This window comes from Schistocerca nitens, chromosome 12, assembly GCF_023898315.1.
Source record: "Schistocerca nitens isolate TAMUIC-IGC-003100 chromosome 12, iqSchNite1.1, whole genome shotgun sequence".
Classification (NCBI taxonomy): Eukaryota; Metazoa; Arthropoda; class Insecta; order Orthoptera; family Acrididae; genus Schistocerca; species Schistocerca nitens.
This window is the reverse complement of record NC_064625.1, coordinates 176,717,850-176,740,996: the sequence shown is the minus strand read 5'-3', so window position 1 is coordinate 176,740,996 and position 23,147 is coordinate 176,717,850. Positions and strand designations below refer to the sequence as shown.

At 45.0% G+C, this 23,147-nt stretch overlaps 1 protein-coding gene across 1 annotated transcript in view; it reads left to right on the top strand.

The window, feature by feature from the left end:
• The window catches only part of LOC126214995 (molybdenum cofactor biosynthesis protein 1-like), a 55,501-nt gene extending 33,477 nt beyond the window's left edge, over positions 1–22,024 (top strand). Inside the window, 3 exon segments of the mRNA XM_049941624.1 lie at positions 11,092–11,122; positions 11,125–11,309; positions 21,875–22,024. Coding sequence (XP_049797581.1) covers positions 11,092–11,122; positions 11,125–11,309; positions 21,875–22,024 — 366 coding nt within the window.
• Positions 22,025–23,147: the final 1,123 nt, after the last annotated feature.

Below are 23,147 nucleotides of genomic sequence, written 5' to 3'. Positions count from 1 at the left end.
GGTGCAGGTAGAGGGGTCAGGCGACAGACAGCTGGGCACTCATAGACTAGGGTGTGACGTGAGATAACAGCACACAACTAGCTGATTGGGGGGGGCGAGGGGGGGAGGGGCGTGTGTGTGGGGGGGGAGCCATCTGTTGGCTAGCTAGGGGTGCAGGTAGAGGGGTCAGGCGACAGACAGCTGGGCACTCATAGACTAGGGTGTGACGTGAGATAACAGCACACAACTAGCTGATTGGGGGGGGCGAGGGGGGGAGGGGCGTGTGTGTGGGGGGGGGAGCCATCTGTGGGCTAGCTAGGGGTGCAGGTAGAGGGGTCAGGCGACAGACAGCTGGGCACTCATAGACTAGGGTGTGACGTGAGATAACAGCACACAACTAGCTGATTGGGGGGGGGGTCGAGGGGGGGAGGGGCGTGTGTGTGGGGGGGGGGAGCCATCTGTGGGCTAGCTAGGGGTGCAGGTAGAGGGGTCAGGCGACAGACAGCTGGGCACTCATAGACTAGGGTGTGACGTGAGACAACAGCACACAACTAGCTGATTGGGGGGGGGGGGCGAGGGGGGGAGGGGCGTGTGTGTGGGGGGGGAGCCATCTGTGGGCTAGCTAGGGGTGCAGGTAGAGGGGTCAGGCGACAGACAGCTGGGCACTCATAGACTAGGGTGTGACGTGAGATAACAGCACACAACTAGCTGATTGGGGGGGGGGGGCGAGGGGGGGAGGGGCGTGTGTGTGGGGGGGGGAGCCATCTGTGGGCTAGCTAGGGGTGCAGGTAGAGGGGTCAGGCGACAGACAGCTGGGCACTCATAGACTAGGGTGTGACGTGAGATAACAGCACACAACTAGCTGATTGGGGGGGGGGGTCGAGGGGGGGAGGGGCGTGTGTGTGGGGGGGGGGAGCCATCTGTGGGCTAGCTAGGGGTGCAGGTAGAGGGGTCAGGCGACAGACAGCTGGGCACTCATAGACTAGGGTGTGACGTGAGACAACAGCACACAACTAGCTGATTGGGGGGGGGGGGCGAGGGGGGGAGGGGCGTGTGTGTGGGGGGGGAGCCATCTGTGGGCTAGCTAGGGGTGCAGGTAGAGGGGTCAGGCGACAGACAGCTGGGCACTCATAGACTAGGGTGTGACGTGAGATAACAGCACACAACTAGCTGATTGGGGGGGGGGGCGAGGGGGGGAGGGGCGTGTGTGTGTGGGGGGGGAGCCATCTGTGGGCTAGCTAGGGGTGCAGGTAGAGGGGTCAGGCGACAGACAGCTGGGCACTCATAGACTAGGGTGTGACGTGAGATAACAGCACACAACTAGCTGATTGGGGGAGGGGGGCGAGGGGGGGAGGGGCGTGTGTGTGGGGGGGGAGCCATCTGTGGGCTAGCTAGGGGTGCAGGTAGAGGGGTCAGGCGACAGACAGCTGGGCACTCATAGACTAGGGTGTGACGTGAGATAACAGCACACAACTAGCTGATTGGGGGGGGGCGAGGGGGGGAGGGGCGTGTGTGTGTGGGGGGGGAGCCATCTGTTGGCTAGCTAGGGGTGCAGGTAGAGGGGTCAGTCGACAGACAGCTGGGCACTCATAGACTAGGGTGTGACGTGAGACAACAGCACACAACTAGCTGATTGGGGGGGGGCGAGGGGGGGAGGGGCGTGTGTGGGGGGGGGGAGCCATCTGTGGGCTAGCTAGGGGTGCAGGTAGAGGGGTCAGGCGACAGACAGCTGGGCACTCATAGACTAGGGTGTGACGTGAGATAACAGCACACAACTAGCTGATTGGGGGGGGGGGCGAGGGGGGGAGGGGCGTGTGTGTGGGGGGGGAGCCATCTGTTGGCTAGCTAGGGGTGCAGGTAGAGGGGTCAGGCGACAGACAGCTGGGCACTCATAGACTAGGGTGTGACGTGAGATAACAGCACACAACTAGCTGAGGGGGGCTGGGAGTTAACTTGGATTTAGGCCAGGAAGCAAAGGATGTGCTGTAAGTATGGCTACGAAAGTTGAGTATTCTTAAATAAGATCAGCTGGTGCCAATGTATTGGAAAGTAACTGGCACACAAAGTGCAATTGTGGCTCCTTTTTCTTTATGAATTTTAAATAGTCTGCAGAGCAAATTGAATTAGGAGGATCAGGCATTTGCGTGGGTCTAGGAAAGTAAATTGTAGAGCCAGATAAAAGGCGCGCAAGACAGGAGGGGTACCACTGCTCATCACTGCTGTACCGTGCTACTAGTACGTGTCAGTGTGAGTGCACCGAGAGTTGTGTTGCCGTACATGCGTCTTTAAACTGGTCACCGACTGATCAGTGCAGGCTGGCTGCTGGAGGCCGTCTCTGGGAGCCGAGCGTGCGGCGCGGTCCCTGCCGTGCCTGCCGTCTGCTGGCGCCACTGTGGAACAGTGCTGACTCAGTCTCTGTGTGGTTCTAGTTTGTAATGTGCACATCAGTGTTCTGTGTCTTGTCGAGTCCTTAGAGGCATATTGTTCGGAGGTTATTATTAAAGCCATATTTTTGCGACTTGGATCACACTTCAGTATTACTTGGTTACTACATCACCACAAATATATGGACCGGGAATGTACATGCTTTGACAGTTTGCTGCGTCTCTCTCTTCTAGGACTGACGTGGTAGCTGCCTTGGATTTCTTAATGACTCTGACCTTGTCAACCACAAACCGAATCTTAGTACAGTCACGATTTCCCTGAAGAGATTACATGACAGCAGAGACTTGTAAAATTGTGTTACCCATTTCTCTAGCCAGTGAAGATTCATTCTATACCTTCAGATACAGTGTCACGTAGGACTAGAACAGCAAGAAATACGTAGCTCCTCTAACAGTAATGACAGTTTATCACCTCCCAACACTACATGTGCCAATGTTTCAGTGCATTTTTGAATATGTTTGTTAACAGATTCATCAACACAACAAAAATTTACGATCTCAGTAGCATCTTATTTCTTAACTCATACTTTACTATTCATCAGAATCTTCATCGCTGCTCTTTGATTCGTCAGAGCTCCCTGCTGTACTTTGTTTTATTTCATAGTCAGAATTAGTTGAAATACCACCTACCGTATTTACTCAAATCTAAGCCGCACTCAAACCTGAAAAATGAGACTCCAAATAAAGGAAGGAAAAAAAAAATTCCCGAATCTAAGCCGCACCTGAAATTTGAGACTCGAAATTCAAGGGGAGAGAAAAGTTTTAGGCCGCACCTCCAAGTCGGTCCATTGTAATATGAGACACAATTTAGGTCGAATGAATGACGATACAGCTACAGTAGTTTGGTACGAGTCGTAAGCTTAGCAGTTAAGCTTTACCAGGTAGCCATTGCTATGCGTCAGGCGCTCCGTCCGTATTTATACTGGTACCCTTCCTTTTTCACGTGCTTCGTCTGGTTTGAATCGATTGCTTATTTGGCTTCGATCTGATAAGTGCCGTTTTCCTTGTTATAGGCGTTTATGTCACTCTAAGCTGAAGATGCATTACTGTACTGTGCCATGCATTGTTTGTCGCATTCTGATAGTGCGTGTTTGCGGCCTGTCGTCGCTCGCGGCATGGCTTGCTTTTGTGCACGCTACCGCCGCTTACAATTAAAAAGAAAGAGAGAGAAATCGTCTCATTAGCGAAACAATGGCAAGAGACTACTATTTGTTGTTACTTACACTGCTGCTTTCTTTGATAATGATCAACAAGAACCAAATAATAGACTGCGTATGATAGAACATGTTCTGAACGAGAGTTGGGCGAAAATTTTTCTCCATTTGAAAATCTTTGCGGCCGCTTCTTTAGTACATCAAATTCTGCACAGAAATTAGAGTCATCTTAGATTTAAAAATCTAGTCAGTTGCCGTGCTTCATTTCTGACTGTATCACTATTAGGCACAAGAATAATACGAATATAAACATGACACGATACGTATATTCTTCCGCGTTTGCTGTTGTCTCACTCTAGTTTCGTAGTTTATTAGACAGACAGGATTTAAATAAGATAGCAGCAAACACGAAAGAATACGTGGCAAAATGTTTATATTCGTATTACTCTTATGGTGAAGAGAATACTGCATGTGATTCACATTTCATCAGGTTCCTATTAGCAACCATCTATTCTCACAGGTAGGAAAAAATTCAGAACGTAGAGTTGGCCATATTGACAAACATCCCAAACAGTTTTGCCAGTCGGATTTTCGTAATACGTTGAAGTTCTGCTACATTCGAAGATGAACAATACGGAATTTGTATTTACTTCGTTGGATAATGTATGAAAATCGTCTTCCACCTTTTTCTTAAAATTTATTTACTGACGCAGAGGTTTTGGCGCCAGTATTTATCTTTGTGCCTACGAAGCATGCCTGTGTAGCGCTACATATATTCGACGGCAGAAGTTACTTGTGGCAGCACCTACCGACATTTTTCAGAACTTTCACTTGCTTTGCACTCGATTCTAAGCCGCAGGCGGTTTTTTGGATTACAAAAACCGAAAAAAAGTGCGGCTTGGATTTGAGTAAATACGGTACATCCTCTCCTTTGGATTCAACTTCTTCAGTATTATCTTTCAAGTCAACACCTGCTAATCTGTGAGACCGAAATGATGAGCCATACTACTCTATTTCACTGTGCCTGTTTGTTTCATTTGTATAACATTTTATTCCATCATAGATGCTGCACTTACAGTTTCATATATGCATTGCAGCAGCAGACACAATAAAAGTAGCAATCAGCAGTGCTTAGTTTGTTGAATGGGTAAAAAATATGCCATTGTCCCAGTTCCACATATCCCCAAAATTTGATTCTGCCAAATTCTGTACTCTCTGAAATCGAATGTTTAATCCAAAGATGAAAGTGAACAAGTTTGATGCAGTATTGCTAATATTGTTTATTACTCATCTTGCTGAATGAAGTGCATACTGTGTCCTTTCTGAAAGGTTTGCAGAAGTAATGCACATACCAGTTTTCTAAAAACTTACATTGAGATTGTGCTCTCCTTCCTCTTGTACAAATTAGTAGAGCCCTTCGGATTACTCCACAATATGCCTCTTGGCAAGGTGGTAACGACAGTATTATGAAAAGGATAGATTGGCACTCACTGTATAGTGTAGATGTTGTGTTGCAGGCAGGGAAAAAAAATCACCACCTATTAAACACGCAAGCTTTTGGTGCAACTCCCCCTTCCCCCCCCCCCCCCCCACACACACACACACACATGCGCACAAATGCAGATCACACATACATGACCACTGTCTCTGGCTGCTAGGGCCAGACTGGGAGCAACTGCGCATCATGGGAGAAACAACGGTCGTGTGTGTGTGTGTGTGTGTGTGTGTGTGTGTGTGTGTTTTCCACGTTGGAAGAAGACTTTCTGATCGAAAGCTTACGTGTTTAGTAGTCTTTTTGTTGTGCTTGTCTGTGACCTAACATCTCCTGTATACAGTGAATAGCAATGTATCTTTTTTATAATATGGTCATTATTCCAGCCTAGATTTTCTATTGTTTGTTTCCTTTTAAGACCTTATAAAGACAGTTACTGACAATTTCTTTTTTCTTATTGGAGAAAAGTAAAACCATATGGGGGCCAGACGTAGATTGTAAATGAATATGGAATAGAGTATTTTTATCCTTCCTGTATGCAATGTCAATAATGTCACCTCACACACTTCATTTCTGGCAGCACCTCCTTCTCAACAAATGACTGTCCCCCACCACCTCACCATAGTCTTCAAGTTACATCCTATAGCACTTCTGGGTGGACAAATAGATGAAGGATGTAGTTTAAAACAGTATAACTAAACTTAAAAGTCAAACTGCCCTTTTATAGAGACTGCCATCATTATTTAAACATACTAAACAACATCAAAACATCATCATCATCATCATCATCATTTAAGACTGATTGTGCCTTTCAGCGTTCAGTCTGGAGCATAGCCCCCCTTATAAAATTCCTCCATGATCCCCCATTCAGTGCTAACATTGGTGCCTCTTCTGATGTTAAACCTATTACTTCAAAATCATTCTTAACCGAATCCAGGTACCTTCTCCTTGGTCTGCCCCGACTCCGCCTACCCTCTACTGCTGAACCCACGAGTCTCTTGGGTAACCTTGCTTCTCCCATGCGTGTAACATGACCCCACCATCTAAGCCTGTTCGCCCTGACTGCTACATCTATAGAGTTCATTCCCAGTTTTTCTTTGATTTCCTCATTGTGGACACCCTCCTGCCATTGTTCCCATCTACTAGGACCTGCAATCATCCTAGCTACTTTCATATCCGTAACCTCGACCTTGTTGATAAGGTAACCTGAATCCACCCAGCTTTCGCTCCCATACAACAAAGTTGGTCGAAAGATTCAACGGTGCACAGATAACTTAGTCTCGGTACTGACTTCCTTCTTGCAGAAGAGAGTAGATCGTAGCTGAGCGCTCACTGCATTAGCTTTGCTACACCTCGCTTCCAGTTCTTTCACTATGTTGCCATCCTGTGAGAATATGCATCCTAAGTACTTGAAACCGTCCACCTGTTCTAACTTTGTGCCTCCTATTTGGCACTCAATCCGTTTATATTTCTTTCCCACTGACATTACTTTCGTTTTGGAGATGCTAATCTTCATACCATAGTCCTTACATTTCTGATCTAGCTCTGAAATATTACTCTGCAAACTTTCAATCGAATCTGCCATCACAACTAAGTCATCCGCATATGCAAGACTACTTATTTTGTGTCCACATATCTTAATCTCACCCAGCCAGTCTATTGTTTTCAACATATGATCCATAAATAATATGAACAACAGTGGAGACAGGTTGCAGCCTTGTCTTACCCCTGAAACTACTCTGAACCATGAACTAAGTTTACCGTCAACTGTAACTGCTGCCTGACTATCCATGTAAAGACCTTTAATTGCTTGCAAAAGTTTGCCTCCTATTCCATAATCTCGTAGGACAGACAATAACTTCCTCCTAGGAACCCGGTCATATGCCTTTTCTAGATCTATAAAGCATAGATACAATTCCCTGTTCCACTCATAACACTTCTCCATTATTTGTCGTAAGCTAAAGATCTGGTCCTGACAACCTCTAAGAGGCCTAAACCCACACTGATTTTCATCCAGTTGCTGCTCAACTAATACTCGCACTTTCCTTTCAACAATACCTGAGAAGATTTTACCCACAATGCTGATTAAAGAGATACCTCTGTAGTTGTTACAATCTTTTCTGTTTCCATGTTTAAAGATTGGTGTGATTACTACTTTTGTTCAGTCTGATGGAACCTGTCCCGACTCCCAGGCCATTTCAATTATCCTGTGTAGCCATTTAAGACCTGACATTCCACTGTATTTGATGAGTTCCGACTTAATTTCATCCACCCCAGCTGCTTTATTGCACTGCAATCTATTGACCATTTTCTCCACTTCCTCAAACGTGATCCTATTTCCATCATCATTCCTATCCAATTCTACCTCGAAATCTGAAACATTACTGATCATATTTTCACCTACATTGAGCAACTCTTCAAAATATTCCCTCCATCTGCCCAAGGCATCCACAGGATTCACCAGCAGTTTTCCTGACCTGTCCAAAATACTTGTCATTTCCTTCTTACCTCCCTTTCGAAGACTGCTAATTACACTCCAGAATGGTTTTCCAGCATCTTGACCCATAGTCTCCCACCTGTTTCCAAAGTCTTCCCAAGATTTCTTCTTGGATGCTGCAATTATGTTTGGCTTTGTTTCTTTCTACAACATAACTTTCTCTGTCTACCTGAGTTCCAGTATGTAGCCATTTTTATACGCCTTCTTTTTCCTTTTACAGGCTGCCTTGACTGTGTCATTCCACCAAGCTGTTTGCTTCCTCCTACTTTTACACACTACTGTTCCAAGACATTCTTTAGCCACTTCTAGTACTGTGTCCCTGTACCTTGTCCATTCCTTTTCCAATGACTGTAATTGACTACATTCAACTAACTGGTACCTTTCTGAGATCGCTGTTATGTACTTGTGCCTGATTTCCTTATCCTGAAGTTTCTCCACTCTTATCCTCCTACATATGGACCTGACCTCCTGCACTTTCGGCCTCGCAATCCCAATTTCACTGCAGATTAAATAATGATCAGTGTCATCAAAGAATCGCCTGAATACACGTGTGTCCCTCACAGCCTTCCTGAATTCCTGATCTGTTATTATATAGTCAATGACAGATCTGGTTCCCCTGCTTTCCCACGTATACCGGTGAAAGTTCTTATGTTTAAAAAAGGAGTTTGTGATTACTAAGCCCATACTGGCACAGAAATCCAAGAGTTGCTTCCCGTTCCTGTTGGCCTCCATATCCTCTCCAAATTTACCCATAACCTTTTCATACCCTTCTGTTCGATTTCCAATCCTGGCGTTAAAATCACCCATGAGCAGAACACTGTCCTTGTCCTTAACTACATCACTGAGTGCCTCATAAAAACTATCCATCTTATCTTGATCAGTCCCTTCACAATGCGAATATACTGACACAATCCTAACTTTCTTGCTAGACACTGTCAAATCTATCCACATCAGTCGTTCGTTTACATACCTTATTGCAACTACGCTGGGTTCCATTTCTTTCCTGATGTAAAGCCCTACACCCCATTGTACTATTCCTGCTTTGACTCCTGACAAGTAGACCTTGTATTCTCCCACTTCCTCTTCTTTCTCACCCCTTACCCGAATGTCACTAACAGCTAAAACGTCCAGCCCCATCTTACTTGCAGCCTCTGCCAGCTCTACCCTCTTCCCAGAGTAGCCCCCATTGATATTAATAGCTCCCCATCTCAATACCATTTGTTTGCCAAGTCGTATCTTGGGAGACCCTGGTTTGTCAGTTAGAGGTGGGACTCCATCACCTCCAAAGGTCCGAGGCATTTTGCTCTGATTGTTACCAGCATCATATTTAAAGTACCAGGGAAGCAGGTTGCTAGCCTTACTTGCCCCGAGTCCCATTGGGTTTTACCCCTAACGGCTGAGGGACTAACCGGTGGATGTATGAGCACAAAGGTGACCACGACTCAGAATATTCCAAAGTAACTGGTATCCCGACTGTCGGGACCACTTACTTGGCCACTCATACGTTGCCCGTGGTTCGTGAACTAGGACATGACTACAGGAACCCACCCCATGAACCACATCAAAACAGTCAAAAGAAATTTTTTTTCAAAAGAGCAGAAAATTGTAGTGAAATTCATGAAAGGATTGTTTTAAATTGTTATATCTTAAATCAATAAGTATGTCAGCATTTCCCAGGATTTTCTGGCTTAATTAAGACTAGGTCATGCCACCACAGTGGTCAGACAGTGGACTTGCCTTCGAGAGGACAACGGACCCGAGTCCCATCGGGCCACCAAAATTTGGGTTTTCCTTGATTTCCCTAAATGATTTAAGACAAATGCTGGGATGGTTCCTTTGAAAAAGATGACATTCGGCTGAGGAAGCTAATTTCTGTGGCAGGTCTGATGACACAGTGCTGGTGGAAGCACGAGTACTTCAGAGCACACCATTCATTGCACATTGTTAAACATAGGGCTCTGCCGCAGACAACCCCTGTATGTTCCCATGTTGATAACACTGTTGAATTACAATTTCTGTGGCTCAGGAGCATTGAGATTGGGCAGTGAATCAATAGAAATGTGTCATCTGGTTGAATCATTCGTGTTTCGCATTACACCTGCTTGACGGTTTTGTGCACATACACTGTCAACAGAGTGAATTGGTGCTTGAAAGGTGCACTTTGCTACAGACTCAGGCCAGTGGGAGCAATATTATGCTGTGGAGGACATTCACCTGGTCTTCTGTGGGTCCTGTGGTAGTAACTGAAGGCTCCATAACAGCTTTGTTCTGTGTGAACATTATTGTGCACTGTCCGCACCCTGTCCCTAATGAAGGTGACATGTTTCAACAATATGACTTTCAGTGTCACGAGGCCAGAATCAAATTCACCCCTTCTGAATCTGATGGAATACATATGTGATGCTATCAGATACCAGTTCTGCACCCAGAAACCACTGATCTCCAATTTATGGGAATTACATGACCTGTGCTTAGACATGCGGTGCTGCATAATGCTGGGAACATACCTCACATAATGCTGGGAACATACCTGAAATTTGCTGAACTTGTCCCACACAAAATCACTGCTGTATTGTGTTCCAACAGTGGACAAACACAGGAGGTCATAGTGTTTTGTCTCATCAGTTTATATATTCAATGCTTGAATGAAAGGTGTGCTCTTTTCCTTTTTTCTGCCATTGCGTGTATGTGTATAGCAGGATGTTCTACCATTTGGGCTTGTTTATATGAAGGCTGTCAGTATTACCACCTGCACAGATACTAAATGCTCCTTTTGTGAAGACCTTTTATCTTGAGAACACTTTTAACTTTGTTTCACAAATGGCAGCACAGTTTCAAGAAAGCTTCTTAATTTAATGTAATAGTTAAAATAATACCTTCAGCAAAAGATGTGTGCGTTGGAGTGGGGAAAATGATTGGAGATGTACGTAGTTTAATTTTCGTAAATTGTTAAGAAGGTTAACAGCTTGGCATGCTAAGATAAATTCCCATATTCTCTAAAAAGAGAGAAAAAGATTAATTTAACAGAATCAGTGAGGTATACAAATATAACAACAGACTTGTAGAACCATTATTTTGTAGGTTAGATTAGATTAGATTCAGCTTTTGTTCCAAGACCCAAAACATGAGATGATTCTCATGGGTGAGTAACATGCCAGAAAGTATAACATAAAAAATATAAAACATTTGAATACCCTGATCATTTGTCAGGAGATTGTCAAACTAGGTGAATACAATACAAACTGGAACAGCTAATATTTTCAGAATTCATACGCTGTCAGACTGAAACATTGTTATGCACTATTAATAAATTTATCAAACAAAAAGTACATAATCTTGACTGTTATGACAAAGTGCTCTCAGAACTGAAATCTAACAGACATTCTTATTTAAGCTGGCCTAACAGCCACTGTTAAAATATTCATCTATAGAGTAGGATGAGTTGCCTATCAAAAAGTCTTTCAAACTCTGTTTAAACCATGCTTTATCTGATACCAAGTTTTTAATGGTGTCTTTCTTCCACAGATAAATTGTGTTGTAATGCGAGGTTTTAATGAAGATGCAGTTTTGTGGAGTTAACAAAAGAGAAAAATGTTGATGTAAGATTTATCGAGTACATGCCTTTCAGCGGCAACAAATGGAATGATGGGAAGATGGTCTCATTTAGTGAAATGCTCCAAATAATTAGAAAGCAGTGGCCTTATTTTGAACCTCTTCCCAATGGGCCCAATGATACCTCAAAGGTACGTGCAGTATTACATATGAACATACATTGAAAATAATTTAATGTTTGTGACTTACTACCAATCACAAGAATACTTCACATCTGCTGGTGGTATGAGAGATGGACTGGTTTAGTTACATATTTCTCATCCCATTCAGTAAGTCTGTCCTGGCCTGGGTTTCTGTGCAGCTTTTCTGCAACTCTCCCCATTTCCTAAACCTTGACAATCCTTTTCTTTCTTCCCTTTTCCTTCCCCTTCATTGTTTCTGCCAGAAGAAGAAGCCACTGGCTCCGAAAGCTTGCACATTTCCGTAACTTTAAGGGGAGTTAGAAGGGGAAAACATTCTTTTTCACTTTTTCGGGTTTTTATCTGATTATAAAATTTGCAATTTTCCAAATAAAATGATATGTATATTACTTATAAACTTGCGTGGGAAGTATTTTATTTTATTTTCTAAAATATAATCTACACCAGTTGAAAATGTTAAAATTTTTACATGCATTACTTCAAGACCTAATAAAATCGGTAATTTTTTATATACAGGGTAGTCCATTGATCGTGACCGGGCCAAATATCTCACGAAATAAGTGTCAAACGAAAAAAATACAAAGAACGAAATTTGTCTAGCTCGAAGGGGGAAACAAGCTGGCGCTATGGTTGGCCTGCTATAAGGCGCTGCCATAGCTCAAACTGATATCAACTGTGTTTTTTTAAATAGGAACCCCCATTTTTTATTACATATTCGTGTAATACATAAATAAATATGAATGTTTTAGTTGGACCACTTTTTTCGCTTTGTGATAGATGGCGCTGTAATAGTCACAAACATATGTCTCATAATTTTAGACGAACAATTGGTAACAGGTAGGTTTTTTAAATTAAAATACAGAACGTAGGTACATTTGAACATTTTATTTCGGTTGTTCCAATGTGATACATGTACCTTTGTGAACTTATCACATCTGAGAACGCATGCTGTTACAGCGTGATTACCTGTGAATACCACATTAATGCAATAAATGCTCAAAATGATGTCTGTCAACCTCAATGCCTTTGGCAATACGTGTAACGACATTCCTCTCAACAGTGAGTAGTTCGCCTTCCGTAATGTTCGCACATGCATTCACAATGCACTGATGTATGTTGTCAGGCATTGTCGGTGGATCACGATAGCAAATATCCTTCAACTTTCCCCACAGAAAGAAATCCGGGGACGTCAGATCCGGTGAACGTGCGGACCATGGTATGGTGCTTTGACGACCAATCCACCTGTCATGAAATATGCTATTCAATACTGCTTCAACCGCATGCAAACTACACTCCTGGAAATGAAAATAAGAACACCGTGAATTCATTGTCCCAGGAAGGGGAAACTTTATTGACACATTCCTGGGGTCAGATACATCACATGATCACACTGACAGAACCACAGGCACATAGACACAGGCAACAGAGCATGCACAATGTCGGCACTAGTACAGTGTATATCCACCTTTCGCAGCAATGCAGGCTGCTATTCTCCCATGGAGACGATCGTAGAGATACTGGATGTAGCCCTGTGGAACGGCTTGCCATGCCATTTCCATCTGGCGCCTCAGTTGGACCAGCGTTCGTGCTGGACGTGCAGACCGCGTGAGACGACGCTTCATCCAGTCCCAAACATGCTCAATGGGGGACAGATCCGGAGATCTTGCTGGCCAGGGTAATTGACGTACACCTTCTAGAGCACGTTGGGTGGCACGGGATACATGCGGACGTGCATTGTCCTGTTGGAACAGCAAGTTCCCTTGCCGGTCTAGGAATGGTAGAACGATGGGTTCGATGACGGTTTGGATGTACCGTGCACTATTCAGTGTCCCCTCGACGATCACCAATGGTGTACGGCCAGTGTAGGAGATCGCTCCCCACACCATGATGCCGGGTGTTGGCCCTGTGTGCCTCGGTCGTATGCAGTCCTGATTGTGGCGCTCACCTGCACGGCGCCAAACACGCATACGACCATCATTGGCACCAAGGCAGAAGCGACTCTCATCGCTGAAGACGACACGTCTCCATTCGTCCCTCCATTCACGCCTGCCGCGACACCACTGGAGGCGGGCTGCACGATGTTGGGGCGTGAGCGGAAGACGGCCTAACGGTGTGCGGGACCGTAGCCCAGCTTCATGGAGACGGTTGCGAATGGTCCTCGCCGATACCCCAGGAGCAACAGTGTCCCTAATTTACTGGGAAGTGGCGGTGCGGTCCCCTACGGCACTGCGTAGGATCCTACGGTCTTGGCGTGCATCCGTGCGTCGCTGCGGTCCGGTCCCAGGTCGACGGGCACGTGCACCTTCTGCCGACCACTGGCGACAACATCGATGTACTGTGGAGACCTCGCGCCCCACGTGTTGAGCAATTCGGCGGTACGTCCACCCGGCCTCCCGCATGCCCACTATACGCCCTCGCTCAAAGTCCGTCAACTGCACATACGGTTCACGTCCACGCTGTCGCGGCATGCTACCAGTGTTAAAGACTGCGATGGAGCTCCGTATGCCACGGCAAACTGGCTGACACTGACGGCGGCGGTGCACAAATGCTGCGCAGCTAGCGCCATTCGACGGCCAACACCGCGGTTCCTGGTGTGTCCGCTGTGCCGTGCGTGTGATCATTGCTTGTACAGCCCTCTCGCAGTGTCCAGAGCAAGTATGGTGGATCTGACACACCGGTGTCAATGTGTTCTTTTTTCCATTTCCAGGAGTGTATGTGCCGGACATCCATCATGTTGGAAGTACATCGCCATTCTGTCATGCAGTGAAACATCTTGTAGTAACATTGGTAGAACATTACGCAGGAAATCAGCATACATTGCACCATTTAGATTGCCATCGATAAAATGGGGGCCAATTATCCTTCCTCCCTTAATGCCGCACCATACATTAACCTGCCAAGTTCGCTGCTGTTCCACTTGTCGCTGCCATCGTAGATTTTCCGTTGCCCAATAGTGCATATTATGGCGGTTTAGGTTACCGCTGTTGGTGAATGATGCTTCATTGCGAAATAGAACGCATGCAAAAAATCTGTCATCGTCCCGTAATTTCTCTTGTGCCCAGTGGCAGAACTGTACATGACGTTCAAAGTCATCGCCATGCAATTCCTGGTGCATAGAAATATGGTACAGGTGCAATCGATGTTGATGTAGCATTCTCAACACCGACGTTTTTGAGATTCCCGATTCTCGCGCAATTTTTCTGCTACTGATGTGTGGATTAGCTGCCCCAGCAGCTAAAACACCTACCAGGGCATCATCATTTGTTGCGGGTCGTGGTTGATGTTTCACATGTGGCTGGACACTTCCTGTTTCCTTAAATAATGTAACTATCTGGCGAATGGTCCGGACACTTCGATGATGTCGTCCAGGATACCGCGCAGCATACATAGCACACGCCCCTTGGGCATTTTGATCACAATAGCCATACATCAACACGATATCGACCTTTTCCGCAATTGGTAAACGGTCCATTTTAACACGGGTAATGTATCACGAAGCAAATACCGTCCGCACTGGCGGAATGTTATGTGATACCACATACTTATATGTTTGTGACTATTACAGCAGCTGGCCGGAGTGGCCGAGCGGTGCTAGGCGCTACAGTCTGGAAACGCGCGACCGCTACGGTCGCAGGTTCGAATCCTGCCTCGGGCATGGATGTGTGTGATGTCCTTAGGTTAGTTAGGTTTAAGTAGTTCTAAGTTCTAGGGCACTGATGACCTCAGAAGTTAAGTCCCATAGTGCTCAGAGCCATTTGAACCATTTTTGACTATTACAGCCCCATCTATCACAAAGCGAAAAAAGTGGTCCAGCTAAAACATTCATATTTCTTTACGTACTACATGAATATGTAATAAAAAATGGGGGTTCCTATTTTTAAAAAATGCAGTTGATATGAGTTTGACCTATGGCAGCGCCATCTAGCAGGCCAACCTTTAGCGCCATCTGGTTTCTCCCTTCAAGCTAGACGAATGTCCTTCTTTGTAGTTTTTTCATTTGATGCTTATTTCGTGAGATATTTGGCCCGGTCACTATCAATGGACCACCCTGTAGAAAGCTGTGGATTGCTGTGTTATAAAGGTTAAATTATGTGTTTGTATTGGTAGCACTGTCAAAAATAGTATCGTATCTTTTCATAATATAAACATGCTTTGTATATCGAAGTGCTAACGTTTTTCCGAGGAAAAGTGACGAATAGACTGGTAAATCTCTCAAAAAGTGTGACTCCAAAATGAAGTGTTTTTAAGAAATGTGGGTCTCATGGTAATAAATTTTTGAATAAAGAGAAACCTTGTGTTCAGCATGTGGTGTGTGAAGTTACAGACAATGAAATACTGGCAAACTCATCAGTATCTAGAGAAACACCCATTAGTGCTTCGAAGATTAAAATAAAACATAGTGATAACACAGTTTTCTCAAAACAAAAGTCATGTAAACGGTAGGTTAGATTATATTCTGATACATTTACACATCCTAATCCTAACAGGGGTGTTATGTGAATGTGTGTGCTGTATGTATGTGGAGGGCCAGTTAGTTTACATGAAGACATTGAGGTATCAAATGGACTAGCCAGTAAACTTATCATTAATTCTGCCAGTTGTAAATATACTCATTCATTTTGGAATTCTGATAAGTGTAAAGATAATTATTTTGAAATAAATGTTAGGTGGTTTTATGGATTGAGAGCTATTGGCAAAGGACACACTGCAGCAGAAACAATGTGTGTCGTGATGTATATGCCACGCCCACTTTGTAAAATCGACAAGTATGCAGGATTTATTGGAGCTGCTGTTAAATCTGCTGCATGTGAGTCAATTAAGGATGCTGCAAATGAAGCTGCTGAAATAAACGATGGTATGATTGACATATGAGTAGCTTTTGGAGCACTTGGTAGAAGCGCAGCTACAGTTCTAAGAATTCTGTTGCTACAGTGACCAGTGTGGATACTGGAAAGCTAATAGATTTCCAGATTTTAACCAAACATTGTTATAAGTATAAATCAGGGAATGAAGAAGGGCATATCTGTGACAGAAATTATGAAGGACAACTAGTCGTACGGAGGCCTGTGCAGCTGTTGAAATTTATAATCGATCTGTAAACTAAAGGGGAGTGTGTTACACTAAGTTCTTAGGTTATGCAGACACAAATGCATATAACAGTGTAGTAGCCACTCAGCCTTATGGTGAGAAGCTTATCACAGAACTGGAATGTGTTGGTCATGTCCAGAAGAGGATCGGTACCAGATTGAGGAAGTTGAAACAAAGTTTGAGAGACAAGAAACTTTCAGGTGGTAAGGCCATAAGAAGCAGGCTGACAGACAAAATGACTGATGTACTACAAGAGTATTATGAGATTGCCATTAGAAATAATACTGAGGATTTGTTGAAAATGAAGCAGGCAGTATGGGCTACCTTCTTCCAGAGACTGTCAGCTGATGATAAACCAGTACACCATCTTTGCCCTCCTGGATCTGGTTCATGGTGCAATTACCGCAATGCCCAGTACTCAAACAGGTCATACAGCCATAAACATTCTATCCCAGCAGCAGTTGTGGATATCATAAAACCTGTTTACAGAGACCTGGCAATCCTGAATTACTGAAGAAGTGTCTGCATTGTCAGACTCAAAATCCCAATGAGTCGTTCAATAATCTTACAGTGTCAGTGTCGTCGTAACTGCCGTCTGCGTCACGTCTGCTGTGCAGCGAGCTACGCTAATTTAAGTATTAACTCTATTTTTCTTACTTGTCACTTCTTCTTCCGTGTGTTTTTGCTTTTAGGAAGCTTTAATTGTCGAGTGCTAGTAATAGTGTTCCATAGATTTCGTGTTTGTTTTGAATACAGTCAGAGAGAGTCCGTTTAGTCAGCCATAGTGCCAGTAGTGCTAGTGTTTGTTTTCAATACAGTCCAGAGACAGGTAGTGCTATTTTCATTGTTTTCTACAGGAAGTGTCTAGTAACCACAGTTTAGTCAACTATCAGCCGCCTTTAGTGAATTAGCAGTCTAGTTGATTAACTCTCTACAGTAAATTGATTTCTTAGGATGGATAGGATGTGTGACTGCTGTGTACGGACCCACGAGGAGCTGGCCACTGTTCGCGAACAGCTGAACGTGTTGATGGCCGCGGTCAGCCGTCTTCAGGCTGCTGCCTCGGAGTGTAGCGGCAGTGGGGAGTCTGGTGCGTTGCATGGTACACCCCAGGTGTTACATGCTTCACCCACTGACCCTGCTGTCGAGACATCTTTGCGGCTACCGGGCGCGGTTGGGCCACCCTCTCCCCAAGGGGAGTGGCGGGTTCAGCGGCGTGCGCGGCGCACGAGACGGAGGGTCGGTGTGGAGGCTGGCCGTGTGGCATCGCCCGTTCTGCTTGTGAGTGGACATGTGGCCACTCCTTCAGCAAGGTCCGAGCAGGCACATGGGGGGAGGGGTTTATTAGTTATTGGGAGCTCCAACGTTAGGTGGGTGATAGAGCCCCTTAGGGAAATAGCGGAAAGGTCGCGGAAGAAGGTCAGTGTTCACTCTGCCTGCTTGCCAGGGGTCTCATCCGAGATGTGGAGGAGGCCCTGCCGGCGGCGATAGAGAGCACTGGGTGCACCCGTCTGCAAATTGTTGCTCATGTCGGCACCAATGACTCCTGCTGTCTGGGTTCAGAGGTCATCCTCAGTTCGTACAAGCGGTTAGCGGAGTTGGTGAAGGCGGAAAGCCTCGCGGGGTGGAATCTGAGCTAACTATTTGTAGTATCGTTCCCTGAACCGATAGTGGTCCTCTGGTTTGGAGCCGAGTGGAAGGCTTAAACCAGGGGCTCAGACGATTCTGCTATCGGGTGGAGAAATGTAGGGTCCCCCTGAATAGGTCAGGCGTGCACTACATGCAGGAAGCGGCTACAAGGGTAGCGGAGTACGTGTGAACTGCACATGGGGGTTTTTTAGGTTAGATAATTCCCTCCCTAGGCCCGACAAGACACCTCCTGAGATGTGGCAAGGTAGGAGTAGACAAAATGCAACAGGGAATAACAATATTAATGTGCTAATAGTAAACTGCAGGAGCGTCTATAGAAAGGTCCCAGAACTGCTCTCATTAATAAACGGTCACAATGCCCACATAGTACTAGGGATAGAAAGTTGGCTGAAATCAGATGTAAACAGTAATGAAGTTCTAAACTCAGATTGGAATGTATACCGCAGAGACAGGCTGGACAGTGAAGGGGGAGGCATGTTTAAAGCGATAAGAAGTGCAATAGTATCGAAGGAAATTGACGGAGATCCGAAATGTGAAATAATTTGGGTGAAGGTCACGGTTAAAGCAGGCTCAGACATGGTAATTGGATGTCTCTATAGGCCCCCTAGCTCAGCAGCTGTTGTGGCTGAGCACCTGAAGGATAATTTGGAAAATATTTCGAGTAGATTTGCCCACCATGTTATAGTTCTGGGTGGAGATTTTAATTTGCCGGATATAGACTGGGAGACTAAAAAATTTCACTGGATTCTTTGTCCCTGCCACCCGTTATGAAAGTTTAAGAGCTTTATCTGAAAACTACCTTGAGCAGTTAAACAGAGAACCGACTCGTGGCGATAACATGTTAGACCTTCTAGTGACAAACAGACCCGAAGTATTTGAAACGCTTAACGCAGAACAGGGAATCAGCGATCATAAAGCGGTTACTGCATCGATGATTTCAGCCGTAAATAGAAATATTAAAAAAGGTACGAAGACTTTTCTGGTTAGCAAAACTGACAAAAAGCAGATTACAGAGTACCTGACGGCTCAACACAAAAGTTTTGTTTTAAGTACAGATAGTGTTGAGGATCAGTGGACAAAGTTCAAAACCATCGTACAATATGCATTAGATGAGTATGTGCCAAGCAAGATCGTAAGAGATGGAAAAGAGCCACCGTGGTACAACAACCGAGTTAGAAAACTGCTGCGGAAGCAAAGGGAACTTCACAGCAAACATAAACATAACCAACACCTTGCAGACAAACAAAAATTACGCGAAGCGAAATGTAATGTGAGGAGGGCCATGCGAGAGGCGTTAAATGAATTCGAAAGTAAAGTTCTATGTACTGAGTTGGCAGAAAATCATAAGAAATTTTGGTCTTATGTCAAAGCGGTAGGTGGATCAAAACAAAATGACCAGACACTCTGTGACCAAAAAGGTACTGAAACAGATGATGATGGACTAAAGGCCGAAATACTAAATGTCTTTTTCCAAAGCTGTTTCACAGAGGAAGACTGCACTGTAGTTCCTTCTCGAGATTGTCGCACAGATGACAAAATGGTAGATATCGAAATGGACGACAGAGGGATAGAGAAACAATTAAAATCGCTCAAAAGAGGAAAGGCCGCTGGACCTGATGGGATACCAGTTCAATTTTACACAGAGTATGCGAAGGAACTTGCCCCCCTTCTTGCAGCAGTGTACCGTAGGTCTCTACAAGAGCGTAGCGTTCCAAAGAATTGGAAAAGGGCACAGGTCATCCCCGTTTTCAAGAAGGGACGTCGAACAGATGTGCAGAACTATAGACCTATATCTCTAACGTCGATCAGTTGTAGAATTTTTGAACATGTATTATGTTCGAGTATTATGACTTTTCTGTAAACTAGAAATCTACTCTGTAGGAATCAGCATGGGTTTCGAAAAAGACGATCGTGTGAAACCCAGCTCGCGCTATTCGTCCACGAGACTCAGAGGGCCATAGACACGGGTTCCCAGGTAGATGCTGTGTTTCTTGACTTCCGCAAGGCGTTCGATACAGTTCCCCGCAATCGTTTAATGAACAAAGTAAGAGCATATGGACTATCAGACCAATTGTGTGATTGGATTGAAGAGTTGCTAGATAACAGAACGCAGCATGTCATTCTCAATGGAGAGAAGTCTTCCGAAGTAAGAGTGATTTCAGGAGTGCTGCAGGGGAGTGTCGTAGGACTGTTGCTATTCACAATATACATAAATGACCTTGTGGATGACATCGGAACTTCACTGAGGCTTTTTGCAGATGAGTGGGATATCGAGAGGTTGTAAAAATGGAAAATTGTACTGAAATGCAGGATGATCTGCAGCGAATTGATGCATGGTGCAGGGAATGGCAATTGAATCTCAATGTAGACAAGTGTAATGTGCTACAATATAGCAGGTCAGCAATTGGAAGCAATTAATTCCATGAATTATCTGGGAGTATGCATTAGGAGTGATTTAAAATGGAATGATCGTATAAAGTTGATCGTCGGTAAATCAGATGCCAGACTGAGATTCATTGGAAGAATCCTAAGGAAATGCAATCCGAAAACAAAGGAATTAGGTTACAGTACACTTGTTCGCCCACTGTTTGAATACTGCTCAGCAGTGTGGGATCCGTACCAGATAGGGTTGATAGAAGAGATAGAGAATATCCAACAGAGAGCAGCATGCTTCGTTATAGGATCATTTAGTAATCGCGAAAGCATTACGGAGATGTTAGATAAACTCCAGTGGAAGACTCTGCAGGAGAGACGCTCAGTAGCTTGGTACGGGCTTTTGTTGAAGTTTCGAGAACATACCTTCACCGAGGAGTCAAGCAGTATATTGCTCCCTCCTACGTATATCTCGCGAAGAGACCATGAGGATAAAATGAGAGAGATTAGAGCCCGCAGAGAGACATACCGACAATCCTTCTTTCCACAAACAATACCAGACTACAATAGAAGGGAGAACCAATAGAGGTACTCAAGGTACCCTACACCGTCAGGTGGCTTGAGGAGTATGGGTGTAGATGTAGTTGTAGACCAAAAAATGTTTTTCTTGTAATGAAGACACTAAAGTGGGGGTCAGTCATGCTGTTATTGCTTTTAATGATGGCAACATTGGTAGCGTGAAAGTGCTACAACATATGGGAATTAATTCTGGAGCAAACTGCACCAGAGAATTTGAATGGATGGACAAGGTTTGCACTGGTAAAGCAGAGTATGCAGCACAGTTGGCCACTACGGAGTCCAGAAAGAAGAAAACAAGAAAAAACTTAAAAAAGATCAAGAGGATGATATACAGTATGGTGCAGGGTGCTTCTGAGTGGCTAAAAATAAAATGTTAAGCATATATTGAGTTACAGTCTATTAAAACTTTAAAAACTCTTCCTGAAAATTTACATTTTCTCTTGCATTTTTCCCTAAATCTCAGAAACTACTTCGAGTAGCGAATTCAAATTTTCAGGGAGTAATAACATACGTATCCTGAGTCTTCTGAACTAAAAGAAGAACATAATGTTATGTATAAATAAAATTATTTAGAATAACATACAAAAAAGTACACAAAATTGTAACTGTGTAATTAAAAAATTGTATTTCGAAAAGCAGTGGCTGAAATGCAATTATTGTAAGACTCCGAACATGTAGTTTAATGTCCTGTAAACGGTTCTTGTCAATGGCTACAGTTGTTCCTGAAATACGGGGAAGTTAAGTCACTAAATTTAATATTGTCAGGATAGGGCGTTCAAACTCCCCCCTTCCTCCACTTGGTGAGCAACACATTTATGGTATTTTCACAACAGCAGTAGCTATTTTCTTACAATTTCTTTTTGCAGGCATACCATGTCCCGGGCTTCAAGGGACGTGTGGGATTTATTACCTCAATGAGTGAACACTTCTGTGGCACGTGCAACCGTTTACGGATAACAGCTGATTGCAATTTGAAGGTGTGTCTCTTTGGGAATTCAGAGATATCTCTCAGGTGAGTGATGAAACATAGAATAATCGTGTCAAAGTGAAAATTCATGCGAGGAAACCATAAAATTACTAGAAGACTGACAGACTGATCAGTATTTTACCTTCAGGAGGTGAAATTCCAAAACTTCTTATAGACACATTCGTTCCTCTTGTCCTCACATTAGTCGTGGAGTCCGAGTGACCTTTCAGACCTTCAGAAACTTATCCCTCTTTTCTCTCTCATGAAGGATGTAGTAGCCACCAGAAAGATCGCGGGAGGCGCACATTGGCACGGCGCGTCACGGGCGGTAGTTGCCGCAAGTAGAGTCCCGTCCACCAGAGGGCACACGAGGATTCGGACGCGACCTCTGCCGGCGTAACAACAACAACAACAACAACAACAACTCCGGCAGCACGGGCCGTGCCCAGTCAGTCAACATCGGGCATGCCTAGGACACAGTCCCGGTCTACGCTAAGTGAAGTGCGACGTAAACGTAAACAGTGTTACTACACAATTGGCGACGAGTAGGGTCGTTCTTTCGCGTGTTGCGTCGTTGTTCCGGTTTCGTAGTTTCTCCACGGCATGGAGGATTTGGTGCGAGTTTTGGTTGCGCAGCAGACGGAACTCATGGCCACCATGAAACAAGTGCTTCCGGCGTTGCTCTCCACGCCGTCTGCTCCGGCGCAGTTCCCCCCTCCCTTTCCCCCGTATGACGAGACGGCGGAGGATTGGGACGCGTATGAACATCGCCTTCGGCAGCATTTCCAGGCGTTTCGTGTTGTCGAGGCGGAGGTATGTCGTGCTCTCTTCTTGTCTTGGATATCTCCCTCGCTGTATCAAGTTTTGCGGCAGCTAGCGCCGTTGCAGGAACCCTCGTCCTTGACTTTTGACGCATTGTGTTCGTTGCTGTCTTCCTATTATCGCCGCCGCACGCATGTTGTGGCGGCTAGGGTCGAGTTCTATCAATGCAAGAAACAGCCCCATCAGTCTTACCGGGCGTGGGCCGCTACCCTGCACGGTCTTAGTCGCAAGTGTCATTTTGTCACGGAGCAGTCGCGAGAGTCGTATGCCACGTTATGGTACGCGACGTCATTGTTCGTTCGGCCCCTGATCGGGAGGTCCGGCAACGGGCCCTGCAGTTAGAAGACCCT